Genomic DNA, 26,736 nt, shown 5'->3' with positions numbered 1-26,736 from the left:
TTTGTTCCAGAGGATCTGTTAGGTTTTTATTTAAAAATCATCTGTTCAGTAGCTTGGTACCTCCTTTGTGTATTAAACAATGACAATTAAATGTGTCTAAATCTTGTGTGAGTTAAAAAAGAGAGGGGGAAAAAAAACACTGTGGGTGTCAGAAATATTTATAGCTGTCCAGAATTAGTCCTCTCTTAGTCCTGTTGTTATGACCACTGTATTTGTCAGTTGCACAGTGCTTGAATATTCATACAGCACAGAGACCAGGGAGCAGAGCTGTATGGCCCAATACATTAGAATCCAAGTGGCTTGGATGTTGACATTGTAAACCACCTCCTCACTTGAAGAACAACAGGCAGAATTTGTCCTGAATCCTGTGTTTTGCAAATATGTACTGCAGGTCATGTGAATTCTCCACAACTCTTATTTACAGTGCAAAGACACAATTAAGTAAAATATGACTCATTCACAATGTCAAAACCTTTACTTCTTATTGAGAGCTCAGGTGAACTGTTTACTAACCTGCGCCTATCTTTTGTAACTTCTTCCCATCCATACACATCTGAATAATGTGTATATACATAGAATTATGCCCATTTGTGTGTAAGAAGAAATAAATTCTGTACCCACATATGCCAAATAGAGAGAGGGGGAATAAGAGAGGTTTTAATGTTCTTATTGAAGCCAATAGGAGGTTAGGTACCCTTAGGTAAATATAATTTCAATACCAAATGGAGTAAGAGCTTTATAAGATTTGCAATCACACTAGATATAGTAACAGATAAGTGTTAAATATCTTGCTTGATGAAATTGAAAAGAGACTATGAAAAAAAAATAAACATCTACAAACTCTGAACAAAATTGAAGTCTAGTCAATTCAAAATCCTCATATTCATCTTGAAATGAATGGCTACAGATAATTGATATGCTAAAGAACCTCTGGCATTCACAGTGAAGAGTAATAATGTCCCTCAGATTGTAGAAATCTACACAATATATTCTAAAGAGTAGCATCATCTCATATGCCTAGTGTTTAGTTTGTATACAGTATTTTACATGCAGCATGAATTATGAATGAATTGCATTATTTCATCAGACTGATTCAATTAGCGAGACCAGCACATTAGCCACTTCATCTCTGTCTGCTGATTAGGGTTCGGAGTATTCTGTACTTCTCATTTTTTATTTATTAATTATTTTCCTTCATTTGATAGGTTCTAAGGCAGGACTGTATGTGTATGTATGTGTGTATGTGTATATATATATATATATTATGCATGTATGTATTTGTTTAGAAAATGTCTAACAGTTTACATAATATACCATGACACCTTCATAGCTCTGCTGTGCTGACTCATGCATATATCAAATGCACACACCCATATTAATCTGTGTTTGCAGGAATTTAAAATCAGTATGGAATTATCTCTCAATCTGCTCCTTTCTTTTGCTCTGAATATCAGCAGCAGTACATAAGTGAGTGAAATCAAATATTCCATTGATCAGTGCTTAAAAAGAAATGTGAGGTGCCCCCCCTGAATACCGCCAATGCCTTGTGCACCGCCATGGTCATGCAAGTCGCGACAGGTGACAGGAAATAGATGCAGGTCAACAGTAAGCTTCAGTACCTCCCTGTGTTCACAGGAACATCCAGCTGGACCCAAAGTCATTTCCGTCTCTGCTGTGACCTACACTGCTGATGTTGTGAAATAAGAGGCACAGGATGAAACCAGATTATCCAAAGTTCACCCAACAGGCTTTCAGCCTCGATAAAGACAGAGTGTGAGACCTTACCAGATTTGCTTAGGTCAGATGAACGAATTTAGGGCGGAACTACATTTTTCACCGGGAGTTTAGGTTCTTCCATTTTGTTCAGTATAGAATTTGATGTTACAATACGAGATCTTAATATTGTCCATAAACCATAAAAAAGGCTTATTTGCATTGTTTACATGCATGTTCTGAGAATGCTACAGAATATTATGATAATTAATAAAAGGCATTATCTTAAAACTTTACAATAGAGTGTCGGAAGTAAGAGAGAGACTTGAGGCATAGTGTATGAATTACAGCTGTATTTTGATGGCAGAGCAAGCTAGCTACTTAATAGCTGTCTTAAAAATGTTTTCTTTGGCATTTCAAAGAAAGTACAAAATTACATTGCATTACATTATTTTATTTAATAGATTTACTGCTTATCTTTTTAATTTTAACTGCATCATCATTCTTGGGATGTTTGCAGTGTGTCTGTCTGGGTACATGTCTATTTAATTCCATTACTTTTTTTCTTCAACCCCCCAAACATTTTCTTTTTCATTTTTTATTTAATTGATTGATGGCTGGGGGAGCATTAATGAGCAGCAGGAAACCTAGCCAGAATAAAACTACCTATGTTCCATTGTCTGCAACTCTCTCCGTGGGGAATGGAAGAGAAAGGTTAACTTCCTCTGTGGTGAAAATGCCCTGGGCGGGCCGAGACCATTCAGAGAGAGTAGGGCCCATCCCGTACTGCCCATTTGAAGTAGTCCACTAAGGATCTTCCTGCAGGAACTCGGGCATTGTAACTGGAATGTTCCTTGAGCAGACACAAAGAAACATTCTGCAGACTGCTTTGTGAGACTGTCAGGAGTTTCAATTGCAAGTCGGTTCAATGCATGGCGAAAAGACTGCTTTACCTGTCGCTCACTTGGAAATCAGAAACCTTTTAAAACTCGCGGAAGGACATTGCGGTCTTTATGTGCCCTTAATCTTCATATGTACCGGAGAAGATAAAGTTCACGTGCCCACCAAAGAGAAGTGGTATATATAGGAGTTGAGAAATATACTTCTCTTTTCACGTTTTGTAGTGCCTTCAAAACTCTTAAAAATGTGAAAATGAAAAGTAAGAGTAGAGCCATATGGTGACAATAGATAGTCCATGTTTTTCAGCATACCATTCCTTTAACACCATCAGGATGGCCTTGATTAAGATTTAAGTTGCTAGTATGTATGTGTGGATTGCAGTAATGCTTTTTAAACTTTTCTAAAGACCTACTCGCTTCCTACTTAGTGGAACAAAATAGCAATAAAACCGCAAATCATTCTCTTTCATGGGAACAGTCATCCTTCCTGCTTCTAAATATTGCCACGAGCAACTCGGCACACACCGCTCAGTGACTGCGCCGCTCAGAGCCTCCGACTGCTTCTCTCCGAAAGTAACTTTTATTAGTTTGCAAGGACTCGGGCAAATATCAAACCAGTATGTGTGACATTTGCCTGATTTTCACCATCTTATAAATGTCATTTTCGGAAGGCTTTGAGTTGACAGTGCCGGATGCCTGCTGTCGTTTTTTTGTGCTTCTATATATATAGCAGATATAAGCCCACACGTTACCACTTCACTGGCAGACTGGAACACATTGTGAAATGTAGTAACACCAGACACGAGGCCTTCAAAAGAATGTGGTGTAACATCTAGTTAAGATAAATAATCTCTGTATTGTCAGTCATTACAGGCGTCACTTAATTGGTAATTGACTGCATCAGAGGTCATGTGCTCAGTTCTTATTTTAGGCCCCAGGGTGCCAATACATATTGTGATATTTTGGACAGTGCTGTACGGCCAGCATTGATGGGATATTGTGTGGGTCCTCTATATGTTCCACTGTAATAACCCTATGCCGCAGGGAGTGTGGAAACTTAAATCAAGAGGGATGAGTGCAGGATGTGTTTTACACTTTGTGATGTTGGTTCAGATTCTATATTATGAATCAGTCCAAGACAGTGGAAGTAATGTCCACAGCGAAATGGCTGAAATGATATCATAACCTCTCCCTGGCTTCTCTCGCCACTGACCCATTCTCTTGTGTCCCTCCTTCTCCCTCTCCCTCTTCCACAGACACCCCTCTTCTGGTTAGAAGCAGCAGTGACTCGGCTCTCAGCCCCCCTGTGGAAGTCAACGCAGGCGTCTCCCAGCCCGAGGACATGAGCGCCAAGCCTGGAATCACGGTAAGCGCCCTAAACACCAATCTGAAGAGATGGATACACAGCAGCGACATGAATGTGTTACTTCCGGGAAGTACAAATAAAATCTAAAAAAGCACAGCCCTGCCGTCTTAAAAACAGCAGCCGTTACATACAGATGAAGCAGCTGTGACAAACCACCGAGTGAAAAATGAAGCGCACACAAACCCGTTGGTGTTTTGTTAGCTAGGCCCTGTGCATCATACAGCAGCTCACAGAGTACCACCTATTGTCAGAGGTAAAAGGGAGCAATTCCTCTGTTTTTGTGCAGTGCTGTTATTCATGCTACTGGGCTCTGTAGAACAACTGGAGTTCATGCTTTCCAAAGAACTTTTAAGATAAAACTGAGGGATTTTTGTTATCTGAAAACCTCCAGGGGAGATTACATTTATATTGTCCAACCAAGTGCTTTGTGCCACATCTAAAGCTTCACAACAATGCCTCAATTCAAAAGGCCCAGTGTGTCAAGCGAAAGGATATCAAAGCTCAAGAAAGCTCTGCATTTGTGAGCTGGCTTTCTTCTTATTTTTGTGTATGTGCAAGATAAATGTACAGTATTCAACAGTAAGTTTGTCGAAAATACAGAAATACAGAAACTGACACATGGAATCAGGAAATGTCCACGTCCCTTTATTTCACCACACCCGAGAACAAACGGAGAGGAGGCCTGCCCTTGACCAAGAGAGTGGGTTGAGCTAATTTAGGAGTTTGCATCCTTTTGTTCATACTGGAAATCTGTTGCTTACTTGTTTCCAATGGAGATGTGCAGCCCCACGGTCACAAACCAGAAACAATAGCAATAATAGTATCACAATGCAATGATACCAAAATCACATATAGTTTAGGCTTGATTTGTGCTAGCATGCCTGTGTGTTTCATGGGAGTTATTTCAACAGTGTCTTCTGATATTCTTCAATCTTGGCAAGATCCTTAAATCTTTATAATTGCCACTGTGTGTCCGACCTCACTTCCAAGTTAAGACCACATTTTCCCTTTTTTTTTTTTTTTGAGGAAACTGAGTAGCATTTATATCTGACAATCTATATATACATACAGTCACCTCCAAATATTATTGGCACCCTTGATAAAGATGAACAAGCAAGTCTGTATAAAGTTTCAACACAGGTAATAAGCTATATTCTTTCCTCAAGCATATGGGAAAACTGTATTAATTTTATACTAATTGGTCAGAGAAAACATGTATTTATATTTTTAAGTAATTGTTTTTTTTCCCCTCAAAGAGAAAGGTGTAAAAATGATTGGCACCCCTAAAGACTCTTATAAATATAATGTAACAATACAATTTAAATTACAATTCTACTTTTTAAGTACATCTCAGTCTTAATGACCTGTATATTGGCCTTCCATGGCTTCCTGTTTCACTGGGGTATAAAAATTAGGTAACACACATGTACAGTCCATTTACCATCCATCACCATGGGGAAAGGCAAAGAACTCACAAATTAAAAGACAAATGGTGAACAAAAAATTGCTAAAAACCTAAATTGACCACTTGAGAAGTTAATAATTGAGAAGTTAAACACCAGTGGAGCAGTAGTAAACCTGTCTGGTAGAGGATGCCAGTACATCTTACCCCCACACTTATTTATTTTGTATATACATTTATAATTTGAGAAATTTATTTTTAGCTGATTCCTCTTAGTCATTACTACATGTTACTTTTTTTGCTCATCATTATTAAGGGTGCCAGTCTTTTTAGACATGTCTATATATTTATATATACAGTGAGGGAAAAAAGTATTTGATCCCCTGCTGATTTTGTATGTTTGCCCACTGACAAAGAAATGATCAGTCTATAATTTTAATGGTAGGTGTATTTTAACAGTGAGAGACAGAATAACAACATAAAAATCCAGAAAAACGCATTTCAAAAAAGTTATAAATTGATTTGCATGTTAATGAGGGAAATAAGTATTTGACCCCTTCGACTTAGTACTTCGTGGCAAAACCCTTGTTGGCATTCTCAGATGTTTCTTGTAGTTGGCCACCAGGTCAGGAGGGATTTTGTCCCACTCCTCTTTGCAGATCCTCTCCAAGTCATTAAGGTTTTGAGGCTGACGTTTGGCAACTCGAACCTTCAGCTCCCTCCACAGATTTTCTATGGAATTAAGGTCTGGAGACTGGCTAGGCCATTCCAGGACCTTAATGTGCTTCTTCTTGAGCCACTCCTTTGTTGCCTTGGCTGTGTGTTTTGGGTCATTTTCATGCTGGAATACCCATCCACGACCCATTTTCAATGCCCTGGCTGAGGGAAGGAGGTTCTCACCCAAGATTTGACGGTACATGGCCCCGTCCATCGTCCCTTTGATGTGGTGCAGTTGTCCTGTCCCCTTAGCTGAAAAACACCCCCAAAGCATAATGTTTCCACCTCCATGTTTGACGGTGGGGATGGTGTTCTTGGGGTCATTCCTCCTCCTCCAAACACGGCGAGTTGAGTTGATGCCAAAGAGCTCGATTTTGGTCTCATCTGACCAAACACTTTCACCCAGTTCTCCTCTGAATCATTCAGATGTTGGCAAACTTCAGACGGGCCTGTACATGTGCTTTCTTGAGCAGGGGGACCTTGCAGGGGGACCTTGCACGGCATAGTGTGTTACCAATTGTTTTCTTGGTGACTATGGTCCCAGCTGCCTTGAGATCATTAACAAGATCCTCCCGTGTAGTTCTGGGCTGATCCCTCACCGTTCTCATGATCATTGAAACTTCACGAGGTGAGATCTTGCATGGAGCCCCAGACCGAAGGAGACTGACAGTTATTTTGTGTTTCTTCCATTTGCGAATAATCGCACCAACTGTTGTCACCTTCTCACCAAGCTGCTTGGCGATGGTCTTGAAGCCCATTCCAGCCTTGTGTAGGTCTACAATCTTGTCCCTGACAACCTTGGACAGCTCTTTGGTTTTGGCCATGGTGGAGAGTTTGGAATCTGATTGCTTGATTGCTTCTGTGGACAGGTGTCTTTTATACAGGTAATGATCTGAGATTAGGAGCACTCCCAATCTCAGCTTGTTACCTGTATAAAAGACACCTGGGAGCCAGAAATCTTGCTGATTGATAGGGGATCAAATACTTATTTTCCCTCATTAACATGCAAATCAATTTATAACTTTTTTGAAAAGATTTTTTCTGGATTTTTTTTGTTGTTATTCTGTCTCTCACTGTTAAAATACACCTACCATTAAAATTATAGACTGATAATTTCTTTGTCAGTGGGCAAACGTACAAAATCAGCAGGGGATCAAATACTTTTTTCCCCTCACTGTATATATATATATATATATATATATATATATATATGTATATGTATATATATATATGCATATGTATATGTGTGTGTGTGTGTGTGTGTGTGTGCTTTTCAGCCTTTTTATGTTTTTCTTTTCCTCAGAACTGAAAAGCAAACAACATTTATTTCTCCAAATCGGTGTACTCTTCCATAAGGCAGACAATCCCTTCTCAGCCTTGCTTAATGGACTGCTTGAATGTAGATGGATTCCCCCCCCCCCCATAACAATTTCACTCTGCAGAGTGTTCGTTCTTTCTTTCTGTACTTTTTAACAAATAGAAATGTGGATGTTTTAATGCATTTTGGCTGCCTGGATCATCCCCATACTTACTCTTTATTGTTCTCTTCCTTCCACCTGCCTCAACAAACGAAGCAGGGGGGAAACAATAAAAATTACCTGCTGATGAAGAGGTTTATGTATTACGCTTCTCCTGGCCACTTGCTGCTCTATATAATGTTCATCTCCCCCACTAAAGCTTTCTCTGTTGCCAGCTGAACTACCAGGAGAGCTCTCCAGTGCAATGTTTATATATGGAAAACAGGCAGTGGGAATAATTAATTTCCACATTACATTATCCACAGTATATTCCAGACTTTATGAGGAAATATATCTGTGTATATGTGTGCACATGTATACAAGGACCTAAAGAAATGACAAAATGAAATTCTTAAAGCTGCAGACGCAGCATCTTTTTTATGATCATGCTGTGTATGAAATATGATTTATATTTCTTTGTTTTTAACTTTCAAAGAAGTATACATATTGAGGTATTGAACAGCTGACAGCCTTATGAAGGAAAGTGACTGAAGTGTGCATGGCAGTATCTTGTGGTCAATCTTGTGTAATTCTGTTAGGCTGTGATGTGGTAGGTGGCAGGAACAGTCTGAGGCTTTGTGCAGTTTATCTGGTGTATTTGGCTTAAGATAAGGCAGGTTTCTTAAAACTGGTGACAGATGAGGCACGTAGTATAGCCGAGGGGGGTCATCGAGCACGGCGATCATTAGCAGAGATACTAGTGAATTATCGTGAAATGAAAACCTAGCGTTAATCTTTTGATAATCTTAGTGTTTAACACGTATCGGCTGAGGCATGTCACCCACTGTGAGAAACAAACTGCTACTAATCCTCAATTCCTGCATTTCACGAATTCTGCATTTTCATAGTATGCTTTTTTGTTGTTATAGTGACATTTCAAATCAAAAATGTGTTGTTTAAAGTTTATCATAAAATGAAATACTTGACAAAGAATTTGTTCACCTACACATCTCTGAAGTTCTGTTTTGTGTTCAGTGGGAGATTTTTCTGTGATGTGTAATATCCTTTACTGCAGTACTACTTTATGTGCTTGGTGCCTAATATGTAAAATACTATGCCGTATTAGTATGAATTAACTCCCTTCTAGTCCTGCAGGATTTAAAGGTGACTTCCCCTCAGTAGCAAACTAATCACTTAATTTAAGTGAATTAAGAGCTATGGTGGAAGGAAAGCTGGAGTCCTTTAAGCAAAATAACATGGTAGTCCTGCGATATTAATTAATATCCACTAGGGGCTTGATGGACGGCAGATATTCCTATTATAAAAGAGCCTCCAAGAACTGAAAGCCTAGAAACAGCTTAATACACAAATTAGACAAGACAGAAAAGCAACCTGCCTAATTCCACAGTGTACAATAAACATCTTAGTTTTTTCTGTGTAAATTTGTTTTAGGGGACACTGAGGAGTAGAAAAATAAGCCCCAGCATGTATTGACATGGAAAGCCTCAGAGACTGTTTTACAAAGCTGTTAAGCAGTCGGGTTATTTATTGTGAAGATATACTTTTTGTAAGTATTGAAAAAAAATACACATTTGATTTGCCTGACGTATACTGAGCATCTAATAAAACCATTCAACGTTTGAATGTGTGTGAGGCTGTTTGCAGGGTTAGGTGCTTGTTCCGCTTTTTCTTTTTTTGGAGCACAAGGAAAGGAATTCAACCCGTATCAGATAAACCATCAAGCTGGTAAAAGTGACGACCTGAGACCTGACGGATGGCATTATTCACTGAAGGGAGGGCAGATTCCTCTTTGTCCGAGCTCTTCCCTTTTAATGAATCCTATCCGGCCTGTAGTTAAAGAAGAGTCAGGCTCACTTATCTCCTTCCCGCTCCCAGATTAGGCCTGTAACGGAGATGGATGGCCCGTGTCCCTCCTTTAGGGTTGGAAGCCAAACATCTGTACTCGCCCCATCCCTTCCCCCCCCCCTTGCCCCCTGGGGGGGCGTCAGTGTGCCCCAGGAAGTGACCTGCCGAGTGACAGGAGGCTTCACCCTGGACCTAGAGCACAGAGCTGCACCTCATAGAGCTCCTCTCTGGGCACAATGGCTGCTCAGTGCAGCAGAAACCGTCCCAAACACTGTTGAAAGGCACAGGAACACAGAGATTTGTGTTGAGGTAGAGCATTACACGTGTAACATGAGCACCCCGGACATCCCCCCTTTAAAAGCCAGGTCTTGTTATTAGCACTTCTGTTGCGTTGGCTATTTTTGTTTCTGTAACCCACTTGTGACCACTTATTCCATTCCACCTCGAAGGCACTATGCAGTTCGCGTTGGTTTGTCTCTTCGTTCCCTGCACTTCAACAAATATATTTCTCTTTTCTTTTTCTTCTTAATCAGCCTGTAAATTTTGTTAATTGCTCAGAGCTCAGTGTAACGTGTCCCTGAATTGCCTTATTTGTCTTGGTGGGGTCAGTGTCTTTGATGATGTGAAGCTCACCTCTCCAGTGACCTGCAGGGAGCACTTGTGAAGCTGATGGGCCGGGCATGTTGCCGGGGATCGCTGATGATTTAGTCAGGTGTTTTGGCACCAACTCTCAGTCCTGGGTAATCACTCAAAACTTAAAAAAAACAAAAAAAAACCAAGTAGGATTATTGGAATAATGATATGAAAACTTTCCAAATTATAATTTTTGAAAGATCATTAAACTGAAAACAAAATAACAATAAGACTAATTTTGGTTTGAGTTTATGTAAATGAGGAACCCAAATTAAGTGTTAGCGTATGCTCTGAACTTTTCTCTGCTAATAGAGGATTTAAGTGTAATATCGTCCTTTCCTCTTTCACTCCTTCACTCTCTCTCCCTACGAGTTTATTGTACACTGGGTTCTAGCTGACTTTCTGTTCATCAAGCTTTCTGTCCTTCAGAACTACTGCAGTGTGCCGTATTTATTTTCTGCAGATATATTCACATCTCAAGATAACTTGAAGCCCATGTGTGGATTTAACTTCCTCACTATCGCATTGAAATAGAAATGTACCACTACCACTTTTTTTTTGCCTCTTGTGAAAAGCTGTAACCAATGAAGTGCTTGAAAGAATCGCTTTAAAACCACCCCGTTACCTCTGTTCGGAGAGGATTTGTTTGAGGGATTTCCCCAGTTACTCTCTCAAATAAAACCACCTTCTGAATAAACTGCTCTTCCAGTTCATCTTTAAATAATGCTCTTCAGTAATGTTCAACAACAGCTACACCACATAGGGGTTAAAGTTAAGTGTAATACCATCCAAAAGCAAATGCGGATGAATGTGCAGCCTGCTAATGAATGCCCTCAATTATACACATACTTTTTTGTTTAGATGTTAAAAGGAGATTTTCGTGAGAAGGTAAAATCTTCGATTGGTTCAAAGTTAAGCGTTCACTCGCATCCCCGTTTAAATAATGTTAATATTGAATGTTTACAGCGAAGGCAGGTTGTGTTCATGTGGTCGTATCATTAGCCTCTCATGTTTATCGCGTTTGCTCCTTCTCAATCCACCTGGACAAACTTTGATGCTGTCCAATTACGGAAAGCAAACAAAGATGGTCTGGGTGTGCGATTATATTCCTCGGAGAAGAGAAACCTGCCTCCTCATCTCACTGGGTTAAATCCTGTGTTGGTCATTACTCGTACGGTGCCGAATTGTCCCTCTCTCCCCTGTGGACCCGTGTCCGTATTGTAGGGCTAGCTTGGTGAGTGCCACTAATTGGCATCCTCCCTGGCACTCTCCAGAGCCCATCGAGAAGGCTAGGGTACTGATCTCTGTTCTCAGCCCTGTGTGGTTTGTGCTTTCATATCCTGGCTGCCCCTTGTGTTTGTCAGCAACTTGTAGACCCTTACACTGGAGGATTGCTTTTGTTTGTTTTTATTACACATGTTAATCAATTGTAGTTTTCTTTCTTGTTGTTTTTTCTTTTCATCTACACGGTGATATTGATAAGGGCATCATGATGATCAAAAGTACAAGGTCCCCAAAATGACAGCACTAGACTTAAGATTCTCCTTCATCAAATTTTGCAGTCGGTCGACCAAAATGTCTAGCCGTATCCCTGATAATGTCGTGTTTTCTTTATAGTTTTTCTCATCTCAAAGTGTTCTTTAATGTTAACCTCAGTGCCCGGCCATTGCCTCAGCACAGTGTCGGTGTACATGGGTAAGACGGACCTATTTGAGTCAAGTTTGTCCCAGTATAGTTTTTATACAGAAGTTTCATTCCGGGAAAACCCGTGAATGAACGAATGACCTTGTAAATTATTATTATTTAAAAAAAAAATTATATACGAGTAGTTTCGGATTTCTCCAGAAACGCATGTTAAATTAAAATGATTCCGCACATAATTGAACAGCCCTCGTTCACAAACAACCAATTAACAACAATTTCATTATGTACAGTATATATCTTCCCTAACCCAGTGGGAATAATAACATGTTTGACAGTTTTAATTAAGATTTATTGAGGCACGACAGGAAGCTCCGTCACTGTGGCAGAGAACGGGAGATGATGGAAGTCGTTAGGTGCATGTGACCACTTGCACTTCTTCTCAGTAGCTGAAGGAGATCTAGCTTCGGAAAGAAGAAAAAAACAACAAAAAAATCCCATCTCTGTTTGTTCAAGATTGCCTGCTTTTCCTCCCTCATGTTAAACAATACCCCCAAACCATTTTATAAGCCTGGCGTTACAAAGGAACAGGGGGACCTTCAAAGCGTTCTCCCGTCCAGGCCATCTATAAAGTTGACAGCCTTTTAACTTGATCCGTGGGGAGTCCTCCTGCCTGCTGGTTGTATCTGCAGTCATGTTTTGATGACCCTGGAGTTGCTGTACTCTACGCTTTCCCCAGGATTAGAGCCCTGTGAAATAAATTGTCTTTGAGTGTTGTTCTAAGCAAACTGAGCCTGCTTTTATTAGATGTATTCTAGGGTGTAAGACACCGTCTGGAAAAATAATTACTTTTCCCCCCCGTTCTCCTCCCCAACTCCCTCTTTCTTTACCAACTTTAACAGTCACGCCTTTCCCGCCACATCACTGTAACTAAGGAACGAGGAGCTGCATTCATATTTATGCGTCTCGTCTCCATTCGACTCAAACTGGGTGCAACCAATCATGAGGGTGGCAACAGTTTTTTAATCTGCAGACACGGGGAAGGGCCCGAGCGTCGGTGACGGTGTGCCGTCTGGGTGGGTGGGTGGGCATTTCTGATCATGAGAGAGCTCGGGATTTAACCCTTTCCCTGTGAGATAGCAGGTTGAGGGAAAAAAAAAAAGGTCTCTGCTTGTCAGACAGGAAGTTTGGGATATCAGGTAGGACCGTTTCAAAGTTGTTTGTCTGTCGTCTGTGGTGGAGGCCATTTTGAAATCCTAGTAATTAGTTGTTCTCAAGAGAGCATTTAGCCTTGACACAACCAACACCAATGTACTTTCTCTGAATGGCTGATGTTGTCAGGTCTTTTTTTCTGAGGTCACACAAGTCTGGTTTCTAATGCTGCAGATCTAAAGTGACATCTTGAGATTTGCTGGTTAGCATTACTGTGATAAAACGCATTCATATGTATAACTTCTGTTGGGTTTCTTATCAAGTTATCCAAAAAATAACAAATAATTCTGCCAGGTTTAGAAGCCTGCATATCAAAATTTGTAGTTATTTTCTGCTTCTGGTTTTTTTTGGCTGACAACTTGAAAGTTGAAAAGTTATTGTGTGGTGTGTTACGAAATGGCTTTGAAATACATTCAGCCCATGTTAACAATGAACAGATTGGCTTAAAGAAGAAGAAAAGCACAAAATCAAAGACATTTACAGTGTTTGGAAATTACTTTGCATACAGTGTGATGCTGAAATTATATGCTTCTGAGCTACTATTCATTTGTCAGTTTAAAGCTGTCACCTTGTAAGAGCATGGGCCTACTTGGAAATAAGATGTTTGATTCCAAAGTCCTCTTTCTTTGGTCACATGAAGTCAAATACAAATAGCTAGAGAGAAATCTGAAATTACAGGGTTACGAAGCGCTAATGCAGATTGTGGCTGAGATGGTAGATTTATCTGCTAATTGTAGAGTATTCAGTACGACTGAAGGGGAATAATGTGTTTCTGTGCCATTGATTGAAATAATGGGGCAGGATAATTGTTGGCATTGTCATTTTTCTGCTTTGCGATGAATAGGAAAACTATAAAGCTGTCCATTACAGGAGTTTCTTAAAGATCAAGAAATTGGAGGGGATCTGTGGGTTTTGTGAGCCGTTACACCTTTACAAAAGCAGGCGAAGACATTTGCAAGCTTGAAGTAAAGACACTAAAAACTTTAGACTGAACACAGAGAGTGGGGGCGTGTTGACAAGCTTGGATGTCTTTCTGCAGCATAACTTTTCTTACAGTGATGTACTGAAGGCACCAAATATTGTTTGCATTGATGATAGTTTTCCTCACCAGTAAGAAAAAATAAAGCTTTTAGTACAGCAAAGGATGTGGGGACGCAAAAGCAAATTAAGTTTGAGAACATCCAGGACTGAGACATGAGTCTAGAATAGGGGTGGGCAATTCCAGTCCTCGAGGGTCATAGGTTTTGATTGAACCTCAGGACTTTGAAGGCTGTGAATACTTATGTACATGTGGTTTTTTCGTTTTTTATTTTAAAAAAATTTGCAAAGATTTCGAACAAACTTCTTTCACGTTGTCATTATGGGGTATTGTTTGTAGAAATTTGAGGAAAATAATGAATTTAATCAATTTTGGAATAAGGCTGTAACATAACAAAATGTGGAAAAAGTGAAGTGCTGTGAATACTTTCCGGATGCACTGTATAAAGGTGCAAACATATAGTTTGTTGTTCAATCGGTAATGTGTTAATGCATTTATTTATTTATTTATTTATCTATCTATCTATCTCAGTTGCTCCTTAGATCATTAGCAAATGATTCCTGTGGGATAAATTCCAGCTCCTGCTAATTGGACTGGGAGTATTTGTCTTTTTACAAACCTTTGGGGTTTAATAGTTAAAAATATATGCATATATTATTTTATTTATTTTTTCTTCTTCTGTTCTATTGGACTTTTGTTGACTGTGCAAGGTTTGCATTGCTAAGGAAGTTATGCATGTATATATACACACACACACACACTAATGTATAGCTTGTGCTTATATACTGTATTTTTCTCAGCCACCTCTCTTTAACAGGGAGCTGCTCTGATTAGTGCTCTCTGCTGTTGACAGGAGCTCTTGTTCTCGATGGAACACATCTGCTCAATAATCACTGCTGCAGAGACCTGTTTTGAAAAAATAAAAATAAAGATCAAAACAGCCCATTTGGGAGGTGTCAGAGAGTTTCCCTTTTCCCCAGTGCATTATGCATCTCTGAATTACTGGACCAGACACTAAAGAGTAACTTTCAGGTTTGTTTAGATACTTTGTTGTGCAGCACCAAAAAAATAGAAAGAAAAAGAAAAAACCTTGCTCGCAGCACGTCACGCTCCTGGTGTGTTTCGCTCAGCTATGCTCTGCTCAGAGGTAGTGAGGTGTGGAGAGCCACTTCCATCGCAGGGTCTGTGAGTGACCTCTCCCTCCTGCACAGCAGTGCTGAGGGTTAGCAGGGTCAAGAGTATGGCCAGGAGCCTCCCGGAGTGGATTTAAAACAATGCACTTTACAGGATTCACATACTGTATTGTGTGGTTCTCAAGGAAAAAAGAACTGTATTGTCGATCACGTCTGTAGAAAAAAGTAAAGGAACTAATAATAAGGATGTAGTAATAATGTTAGTATATATAAACACTAAAAATGTATATAAAATGTTCAAATGAAAGCAATTTTTTAGTACGGTATGTAGCCCTTTGTAATTGTTGACTTTTGTGTTTGTTATATAGTTTGTGCTATATATCTGAATAGTTTTTTTTCCATTATTTTTTCCATTATTACACTATGTATGTGTGTGAGTGTATGTATATATGTGTATATGCATGTATATATTTGTCCGTTCCATTATCTTTTGTACAGTCTGCAGTTATCACAAGGTTTTAAATAAAACCTCCTCAATGAGTTCTATTTAAAATGCTTGGCAACTGATTATTGAGGAAATTAACTTTAATGCAATTCTGAACATAATATAACAATGTGCCTTAAAAAGAAAAAAAGCAATTATACAAAGTGATATAATATGCAATCACATTTGCAGTGTTAATCATTTAAAAAGGAAGTTTAATCAGAATTCACTTCTTTCTTGAAGTAAGTTTAATCAAAATCCACTTGTTTTAAAATAATACACTTTTTATGTGGAATACATTAAACTTTGGCTAGTTAAATTGCATTTATTTTTTTAAAATTTTGAGCACTTTATTTTGTCTGAAAACTGCAGTTCAAAAGAAACCAGTTTCGTCCAAAGAAACTTAAGCGTTATTATTTAAATTCAGTGTTCAAAACCTGCCATTAGGTACAGCCACGACTTTGGTGTGAGTTTGAAATGTCAAAATACAGACATGCAGCATTAATTCTTTCCTGCCTTTTGCCTGCTTGAATAACCTGCTGAATTAGCTCAGGTGAATCTTTCTCTCCTGTTACTCCTGTTACTGGCTGTGGGCGTTCTAATTACTCTAGAGTTTTATTCTAAGATCATGTGTGCAAATCTACTCCCCCTCCTTAGTATCTATTTTATCATCCTATTTAACATCAAAGCCCACGGAAATCTTGGCCAAAATTTCATTAGCACAGTGTTAGAAGGGAAGATTTCCTTTTTTCTTTTTTGCTCACACACATCTTCATATCTAGATGACTGGTGAAACACTTGACTTGGAGACCACCTCTAAGTCCTTTACAAAAGCATCCCTGAAGCAAAACAGAGATTCTTTTCATAACAATGTATGAGTAGCCTTTGAAAAACACATATTTGTAGATGTGATTGAAGAGTTGGCAAAGTTCAGCTTGTTAGGCAAATTTCACAGGCAGGGATCCCTGTGCACAAGGTCCCAGCTCCCCCTAATTAATATTAATCAAGTTTAAGAGTAAGCACAGGGCCCATGTGTGGATTCAGAAACCAGGGCACATATAGGAGATGGAGATGTGCCATGAATGATTTTAGAAGTCAGACGATGGATTTTAAAAGTAAAGGCTTTGTGATAATATGAGCTGTAAGATTTTGCTGTGGCTGCTGTATTTATCCCATAGTTTTGTGGTTTTGACAAACCCTATCCAGATAGTTCACTCAATAAAGGACTGAGATAGTCACGTTGACACATGATTAAAGCATGTAGCAATCCTCCAGGAGACGACTAAACAACAATCACATTATTAACACTACAATACAGGAAAAGTAATGTCAGCATGGCATATTTTAGTGGATGATATTTAATATTTCAACCCTGATTGTCATCTCCTGAGTGATTTGACTGTAATCAAAACCTGCCGAAGGTTAAACTAGATATGTTCTGGCAATCAGCATGTCACTTGTCTAAGATCAAGAACAAAACAAGAATGCATAGATGAAGATCTGTCCTGTTGATTAACATTATATATCAATGCGGTCATCTTATTCCATTTCAATCAGTACTATGGCACAGCATCTATATATATATACACTCACCTAAAGGATTATTAGGAACACCTGTTCAATTTCTCATTAATGCAATTATCTAACCAACCAATCACATGGCAGTTGCTTCAATGCATTTAGGGGTGTGGTCCTGGTCAAGACAATCTCCTGAACTCCAAACTGAATGTCTGAATGGGAAAGAAAGGTGATTTAAGCAATTTTGAGCGTGGCATGGTTGTTGGTGCCAGACGGGCCGGTCTGAGTATTTCACAATCTGCTCAGTTACTGGGATTTTCACGCACAACCATTTCTAGGGTTTACAAAGAATGGTGTGAAAAGGGAAAAACATCCAGTATGCGGCAGTCCTGTGGGCGAAAATGCCTTGTTGATGCTAGAGGTCAGAGGAGAATGGGCCGACTGATTCAAGCTGATAGAAGAGCAACTTTGACTGAAATAACCACTCGTTACAACCGAGGTATGCAGCAAAGCATTTGTGAAGCCACAACACGTACAACCTTGAGGCGGATGGGCTACAACAGCAGAAGACCCCACCGGGTACCACTCATCTCCGCTACAAATAGGAAAAAGAGGCTACAATTTGCACAAGCTCACCAAAATTGGACAGTTGAAGACTGGAAAAATGTTGCCTGGTCTGATGAGTCTCGATTTCTGTTGAGACCTTCAGATGGTAGAGTCAGAATTTGGCGTAAACAGAATGAGAACATGGATCCATCATGCCTTGTTACCACTGTGCAGGCTGGTGGTGGTGGTGTAATGGTGTGGGGGATGTTTTCTTGGCACACTTTAGGCCCCTTAGTGCCAATTGGGCATCGTTTAAATGCCACGGCCTACCTGAGCATTGTTTCTGACCATGTCCATCCCTTTATGACCACCATGTACCCATCCTCTGATGGCTACTTCCAGCAGGATAATGCACCATGTCACAAAGGTCGAATCATTTCAAATTGGTTTCTTGAACATGACAATGAGTTCACTGTACTAAACTGGCCCCCACAGTCACCAGATCTCAACCCAATAGAGCATCTTTGGGATGTGGTGGAACGGGAGCTTCGTGCCCTGGATGTGCATCCCACAAATCTCCATCAACTGCAAGATGCTATCCTATCAATATGGGCCAACATTTCTAAAGAATGCTTTCAGCACCTTGTTGAATCAATGCCACGTAGAATTAAGGCAGTTCTGAAGGCGAAAGGGGGTCAAACACAGTATTAGTATGGTGTTCCTTATAATCCTTTAGGTGAGTGTATATATATATATATATATATATATATATATGATTTTCCATGTCTGCACTGTCCAAAGCATATCCCACCATCACAGTAGACGGGGCCAGTGGCTGTGACAGCAGTCCCCCTTGCAGAATAACATCGCAAACAGCCACCAGATTGTGCAGGCCACCACACAACTGGTTTCAGCTGACAGACAGGTTTATGGATTGCACTCCATCAGTAATAGGGTCATAAGGTCCCTGTGAAGTACATTAGGGATAGTGCATTTTGGTGACCCTTTGTTATACATCCTGTCAAACAGAGATTTACTGTAATGCATTACATGGGCCCCCACAATACGATGCCCATTTCAAGCATTCAAGTCTTCCATTACTGGGTCTGCATCCCAGTGGAGCTTTATGCCACGTGCAATAAAGTCTGACTTGTCTCTCACAGCGAGCGTGTCATTGTTTTGATAAAGCTGATGGTCAGTGGTTTATATTCGAAAGACCGGAAGAATAGCTTCTGCTCCCAGTGAGATTCACCTGTGTCTTTTGTCCACCATTTTTTTGTGATTTCCGGTAGTTCCTGTATCACTTTGCCTTTTTTTTTTTAGCCCTCCTCTCTGCAGTGATGGGCAAAGAGAATCAAAGAGGTCATATTGGATTTTCAGATTTGATTGTTCACTGAGGGAAGTAGCTCTGTTTGGAATGGTATTTTTCAGTTTTTGCCGATGATTTAATGGCTATTGATTGGGTGTGAAATAAGAACTAGAAGTTTCAAAGGCAACGCTATAGTGCTTCTACAGTAACAGTCTCCTGGCTGGCCCTTTCTGAAATCCCAAGAACTCGGCTGCCACAAAGAGACATAAAGACTCAGCAGGTTGCCCTTTTACATGGAGGGTTTCACAGTTTATAAATTCAAATATGATATCAATGGATTTCATTAGTTAAAGAAGAACCCCAACACAGAAAAAGGCTTATATATTACAGGATTCCACATTGAGAATATTCAGGGCAAAAGTTCCTTCTTTGTTTTCAAGGTCGGATAACAGTCACAAAAATAAAAGGTATAATTATATATATTTTTTAAGGATTTAGTTTGAAGCGCTGTGTATCCTACTTGAAGTGAAGCCCTGGGGTAATGGACCTTTCGAGAGATTTTTATTGTTTTTTACTTTGCTCATGAAGCCTGGTAGATAAAACGTTAATTTCCAGTACAACAGAAATGAAAAGCAAAATCCTTGGAGACGGCATAATCTTTTGTTGCTGATAATCAGGTTGTGTCCTCAAAACTGGGTCACTTATAAAGCCAGAATGTTATCCTTTTTTTGTGTGTCTGTGTGAATGGGGGAGGTGGAACGGGGCCTGGATTGGGGGCTTAGGATGAAGTCAGCATTGTCAGTCCCATGGAAATGAGAAAAGCAACAATTTGTCGTCTTTGTTGTCTTATATACATTTTGATACATGTGTGTCTGTTTATGTATATATATATATATGTGTATGTGTCTTTTAATATTATTTTTATTTATGTCTGACTTCATAGCCTGCTGTTGTTGTTCTGTGATTCATTAAGGCAGCCCTGGCTGGACATAGCCGAGTAACTGGGCATTTGGCTAAATGTATACAAACGCACTAATTGGAAGGGAATTTTGGTGGAAGGTTATGTTTCTTAAGAGGGTCATTCATAATCAGCATCTTGAAGCGCTGCCGCACAGTAACGCAACTGATTGATTTATTCTGACAGGGAGCGAACCATGCCTTGACGGATAAGGGGGGAGCTGACCTGAGACGGAGAGCAGATGTTCCGGCTTCCAAAATGAACCCAGTCGCACTCAGGTAGGGACTGGCGTGCCGTGTTTTTACCCCCTCTCCCTCCTTCTTCCTCCTCTGTTATTTTTTGTATTCATGACCATGTTTTTCAGAGAGAGGTTGCCTTGAACTTGCATATTAACGTGATAAATCATTAGCGCGGCCAGAATCAGGGGACAGGCCTGGTGAGCGTAGATCTGCAGCCTTGTTTTCGCTCCCTAATTAGGGTGTCTGGGATTGGGAACTGCCTCTCTTTGTTCTTTCCTTCCACTCTGGGGCGCAGAGTGATGGAGCCTGACTGGCTCGTTGAAGCACGGTCCGGAGCAATCCCGTACATGAGATCGCAGTCCTCACCATGAAGGGCTCCACGCTGACAGGGAGCAGTTGATCCATTTTCCTGTTGTATTGAAAGTGTTCGGGGTAGAAACGCACAACGACACGGGTGGGAGTAGCGCCCTGTTATGTTCCTTCTCCGTCCAGTATAGGAGACGGCGGTGAATTCATAACATACAATGCCTTCTCCTTCATCGACTCGTCTTTGAAGACCAAAATTGTGTCTCTAATCACTTGTTTACTTCAATCTGAACTATTGTTTTGTGTGTTACCCCACAGGGCGTTGTAAGAAAAGGGGCTTCTCTAGGAAATTTATGTGAGGATGGCAATTATTTGTCTGCTGGGTTGGAAATGTAATAAAGACATCCACAAACAAAAGGAGAGGCGAAAACACATGCCTATTATGGGTATTCTGCTCTGAACTGTAGTGTAACAATTGTTGGTGAATCTGATGTCACTCGTTGAATCTGTCGGTGTCGCACTCTGTCTGCTAAATTCAAACAATTGTCCATATTGACATAAAGGCAGGGATCGCAGTATCTTTAAGTGTATTTGAAAAATGGGAGAACTGAATGGACAACATACACGTTCACCTTAACCCATTCCTTCCCATGTCATTTCTAATTCATTACGAGGCTTCTGCATCTAGTAGACCAATGGGAACCCTTGAATCTGTTTTTCCACTGTTGCACCCCATGTGTTTAATTCTCTTTTTTTTATTAGACAGGTCATTTTTTTTCTCTCTGAAATAGACTTGCATGTAAACAGGGTGTAGGACTACCAATGACCAAGAAATCGTGAGGGATATATTGTTTTTGTGTGTTTACCTTTTTTGCGTCTAAACAATGCCAATATTGTGTCTGGCTGAGGAAGAACCCTGGACCAGAGGCCGCGTTTCCCTTGACAACCCGATTTAAAGCATCAAGTGCAGTCCTGTTTGTCAGCCGGGCTTATGTACTACCATGACATCATGATCAGAAATTGTGTAATTGCTTTTTTTGGTATTAAAACACATTTGCCTACATTTGAGTAAAAAATACTAACAACAATAATTGAATAATGTAGGTCTTTCAGTAAACAGACACTTCGTGTTCCTGCAAAATAATTTTCTGCAGCAACCTTGTGACATTGCTTTAGGAGACTGAAAACCAAAACACACACGAAAAGCATAAATATTTGCCGAGTTGTCGGGTGCTGCTCAGTAAAGCTTCAGACAATGAAATGAATATACGTAACTGTTTGCAGTAAGCTGCTCTTTTTTCAAGCCAGTTAGCAAAGGTGATACGAGTCTGACCTGTGTTTATTGCAACAGGATAGGCAAATACAATTTCATCCCCTAGCAACCTACATTCACCATGGCAGCATATGGAGTGGGGCTCCATCCCTAAACTGAAAGTGTTAAAAGGTGCGGATGATATAATGGTAACTGCAAGAGGTAAACGATGCTTGAAATTACACATTCCAAACTGAGTGCAAGCACATCATTTAACAAGTTATCAACACAAAGTTTTGTTGAATCATATTGCGGCAATGTGAAGTCATAAAATGTATCCCTGTCTTGTAAGTGTGCGAAGCCTTTAATGTTTTTACAGGTACACATGAAATGAAAAATGTGCAATCTGTTGCATCCTTGACAGGGAAGTGAAGTATTGTATCATGTAGTAAGGTGCGTGGCTTTTACCCAGGGCTGTCAGCTGCTCTGATTTAATTTTCCTTCAAGATTTCCCTGAATTAACAACTGGCACATATCAGTTGAGTCACAGTTAGATTCTGCTATGTGTACACAGTTGTTGTAGTTTATGCCACATTATGTTGTGTATTAACCTAAAATTGTAACATGAGATCATAAGAAAGTTTACAAACGAGAGGAGGCCATTCCCCCCCATCGTGCTCGTTTGGTGTCCATTAATTAATTAATTAATTAATTGATTGATTGATTGATCCAAGGATCCTAGCCAGTCTATTTTTAAATTTTCCCAAATTTTCAGCTTCAACCACATCACTGGGGAGTTTGTTCCAGATTGTGACAACTCTCTGTGTAAAGAAGTGTCTCCTGTTATGCATTTTGAATGCCTTGAAGCCCAATTCCCATTTGTGTCCCTGGGTGTGTTTGTCCCTGTTGATCTGGAAAAGCTCCTCTGCTTTGATTGTGGTCGATGCCTTTCATGATTTTGAAGTCTTGGATCAAGTCCCCACGTAGTCTCCTCTCTTCCAGGGTGAAAAGGTTCAGTTCCCTCAGTCTCTCAGTAGGACATTCCCTTCAGACCTGGAATAAGTCTGGTTGCTCTCCTCTCAACTGCCTCTAGAGCAGCGATATCTTTCTTGAAGTGTGGAGCCCAGAACTGTACACATTATTCCAGATGAGCTCTAACTAGTGCATTGTACAGTCTGAACATTACTGCCCTTGTTCTCAATTCTACACTTTTGACAATATACCCTAGCATTTTGTTTGCCTTTTTATTGCTTCCCCACATTGTTTGGATGGAGAAAGTGAGAAGTCTACATAGACTCCTGGTCTTTCTCATGCATTTCTTCATCTAGTTCTATTCCTCCCATAGTGTAATTATAGTGGACATGTTTGAATAGTCTTTATTTGTACAATTAAAACATACTAAACATTTTGATGGAACATAATAACTTTTATTTGTGAATGAAAATTTCATTCAGAAAACAGAAAAATCCACCTTGGATAAGTATTGATCCCCCCGAGTCATTTAGCATTTTAATATTTTGTTGCTCACCATTTTGCTGCAATTACAGCCTCTTTTGTGGGATGTTCTAAAATGCTTTTCACATTTGAGGATGTAATATTTGCACATTCTTCCTGTCAGAGTTGCTCTAACTGCTGTATGTTACTTGGAGACTGACGATCTTCAACTTCAGATTGTCTATGGGATTGAAGTCTGGACTTTTACTTTTACTTTACTTTTAAGCCACTCCAAACTTGCTTTGGCTTTGTGTTTTGGGTCATTGTCCTGTTGAAAGACTAATCGCCATCCCAGTTTCAGGTATTTTTCAGATTTCTTTTGCTCAAGGATCTGCATATATTTTGCTCCATCCATTCTGCCATTTATTCTGACAAGCCTACTGTCCCTGCAGATGAAAACCAACCCCACAACATTATGTTGCCACCTCCATGCTTCAAAGTGGGGATGATGTTATCTGAGTGAGGAGCAATGCTGACTTCCACATTGTCTGATAATCTTCTTAATGCTTTTGTGCATATTCAAGATGGGACTAAATATGTTTTTTATAAAAATGATGGCTTCCTCCTCGCCACTCTTCCATATAGCCCTGATTTGTGGAGTACCTAGGCTACTGTTGACTGATGCATAGTTACTCTAATCTCAGTTGTGAGATGTTGCAGGTCTTTGAGGATTGTTTACGGCCTCTTTGGTTGCTTCTCGGACCAATGCCCTTCTTGCCCGACTGAGTTTTAGAGGACGACCTTCCACTTTTTGATAATTGCTTTACAATACTCTGTGGGAGTTCAGTGCCTTTGATATTTTGATATCCCCCAACTTGTTTATGTCCATAGCTCTTTCCCTGAGTTGTTGGGAAAGCTCCTTTGTCTTCATATTGCTTTCTATGCAATGTTCACTGTGCGATCTCACACAGACATGTGTGTTTATCCTTACAAAGACAGGTGCGCTCAATCTGAATAGTTAACAACTGGACACAGATGGATTCAAATCAACATATTTTGCAAATTCTGAAGAGTGTTATTGGTAAGGCAATCAATACTTATCCTATGAAGATTTTTAGGGTTTCTGTTTTTAATGGATTCATTTCTTCAGCTCCAAACTTTTAAATAAAATGATAATGTAGAGCATGTTGTATAGATTATAATAAAATCATGTACATCTATCAGCTTTTCAGGTAACACAACAAAATGTGGAAAACTCCAAGTGGGGTCAATACTTTCTACACCCACTCTAATATCCTGATAAATCCTGCTTAAGGAAAAGATCAGCTTTTCACGTCTCTTTTTTTGAGATATCCAATGCATATGCACATGATATACCCGAGAACAGCAGTGTGCAGACCTCTCCACTACAAAAGTGCTCCCTCTTATTCCCATTCGAAGTTGCAACAGCTAATTTTTTTTTTTTAAACTGAAAAGGTTTAAATGAAACTAGGCAAGGCGTACAAGGTGATAATTAAGAAGCAGTGGAAAGCCTATGCTTTCTTTTGGATAGAAAGCCAATGAAAGTGCTGTTGGTAGACCAGTACATGTCATTCTTCCCTCTGAACCAGACTCTGCAATTGAACACCTCCATACTGCCATGGTGGGGCAGTAGGTGTGACGTGGCCCTTAACGATACCTTGACACTATTTGCAAGGGTCCTGGCTCAGTTTCTAATAAGGGTTTCGTAAGATGGCCTGGAGGGTATAATATTTTTTCTCCACCCCACTATGGATTTGTGATTCCTTGGGATAAATGTTGTAGATGTTTTGTTGTTGTTGTTGTTGTTGTTAATAATAATATTCAAAACCTTCATGATACATATATTTGTTTCCTACACCAGAAATCACGCTGTGTGATAAGTAATTTCATGGCTGTATCAGCTGTCCTTGTCACAGTGGGAAGAAAAATGTGTGCGATAGCCATTACCTAGTTTGTGGGTGCATTAATGCTGTTTATTGAGAAGAAACAAAACATACAAATAAACTCCCAGCGTAGTAATCCAAGACAGTGAGAAACGGTTGATGATTTTGAATCAGTGGCTGATAAATGGCTCTCTGCAAAACCTCCTGCTTCCCCAGCCTTGTCGCCAGGTGCTCTGGAAGTTATGGCAGGTGTTTAAACATGGATTTACAGCAGAATTGGTATTATCTGCAGACTAAAAGCATGAAACGTTATTGCTTTGCTGTACTGTTTGGTCTGCAGGGCATTACTTCACAGTATTTATGCAGCTTAAATGGGTTGTTGGAATATTGTTTCCTTTCTGAGATTTCTAAACAAATTATCAATGCACAGAGCTGTGTGGCTTCTCAGCTTTGCTTCCTGGTACATGAAGTTTATACCAGCAAGTGTTATTTCTATTGTAACTGTTATTAAAATACAATGGAAGGTAAAGTGCTTTTCATTGGAGTTATTGGTCATAATGCATCAGTTTACCAGACTTTCTGTATTTTTTTAGTTTGGATATGCATCTTATGTTATTTATGTCAAATGATGGTTACCAATTAATTAATACATCTTATATTAACCATGTATTGTGCTGTATTAGCTATTTAGGTTATGTTAGTCTTCTAAAGCTGCTTTATGACTGTCTGTACATATTACAGTGACCAGGATTGCCCAATTAGTTTGATCGATCGTGACTGCGCTGTATATACGGAAAGAGCCTTCAGTAGAGGAACAACATGTCATTTATTTTGAGTCACTACTGTGATTTCATTCACTTTAGATGTAGCGTTAAAACATAATCAATCCATCAATCACAATTGATGAACATGTGGCCAGTGACTCATATTGCAAAGTTCTCCAATCTTCAGTAATACTAAAGACCACCAAATGTGCTAACTCACACTTGAAAAACAAGTTACTTGCTTTTGTCTCAAATCCTCCTGGGAGCTGGTGCTGAAGTGTTGTGCGCAGTGTGGAAGATTCCAGACTGAACACGTAATGTCTACATACTAATTAAATAATTAGGGAGAAAATGGCATTGCTGAGGAGGCTTCTGTTCACCAACCGAGAGGGACAGGATGCTTAAGTGAGAGATCCAGCCAATTTCTGACATCAGCCTGGACCTCTGTGCACAACCTCCTGCAAAGCCACGCTGACTCCAGATTAGATTATCAGCACGAAAACCCTTGGGCCTGTTTATGTGTCCGCTCTAATGGCCTGCCCAGCTCCTTAGCCTTAGCCTGTCTATCTGTCTGTGTTCAGCCAGGCTTATTGCAAAGGCACGGCCTCACAGGAGCCTAAGATAACCAGTCTCTATCGAGCATCAAAGCCCTGTGTGTGAGCTGAGCTGCGGGTGTGGGTATCTTCCGCTATGCTTCACGGGGAGAACAGCAAGACTGCTTCTCATCTAATCTCGGCCACATTGAAGCCCTCTCTTCCGTTCAGCTGAGCAACGGATCCGTTCTGCTCCAGGTAATCCTGTCTAAATGGGTCTAATGATTGCCCATCTCTGGGTCCCAGCTGGGCGTCTCACCTTCATCATCTTTTCCAAGAGCTGCCTGTCAAAGATGTGCATCGGCACCCAGCGGCTATAATCCTAGCTTTATTTACAGTGTCCCCGCCTGA

General features: G+C 40.0%; 1 protein-coding gene across 1 annotated transcript in view; it reads left to right on the top strand.

Moving 5' to 3' along the window:
• The window catches only part of LOC136711995 (partitioning defective 3 homolog B), a 272,341-nt gene that overhangs the window by 77,149 nt on the left and 168,456 nt on the right, over positions 1-26,736 (top strand). The window contains exons 4-5 of the mRNA XM_066688637.1: positions 3,869-3,978; positions 20,080-20,171. Of these exons, the coding sequence (XP_066544734.1) occupies positions 3,869-3,978; positions 20,080-20,171 (202 nt within the window). The remainder of the gene's footprint in view (positions 1-3,868; positions 3,979-20,079; positions 20,172-26,736) is intronic.

Source organism: Amia ocellicauda, chromosome 16, assembly GCF_036373705.1.
Source record: "Amia ocellicauda isolate fAmiCal2 chromosome 16, fAmiCal2.hap1, whole genome shotgun sequence".
NCBI lineage: Eukaryota > Metazoa > Chordata > Actinopteri > Amiiformes > Amiidae > Amia > Amia ocellicauda.
This window is presented reverse-complemented; position numbering and strand designations above follow the sequence as displayed.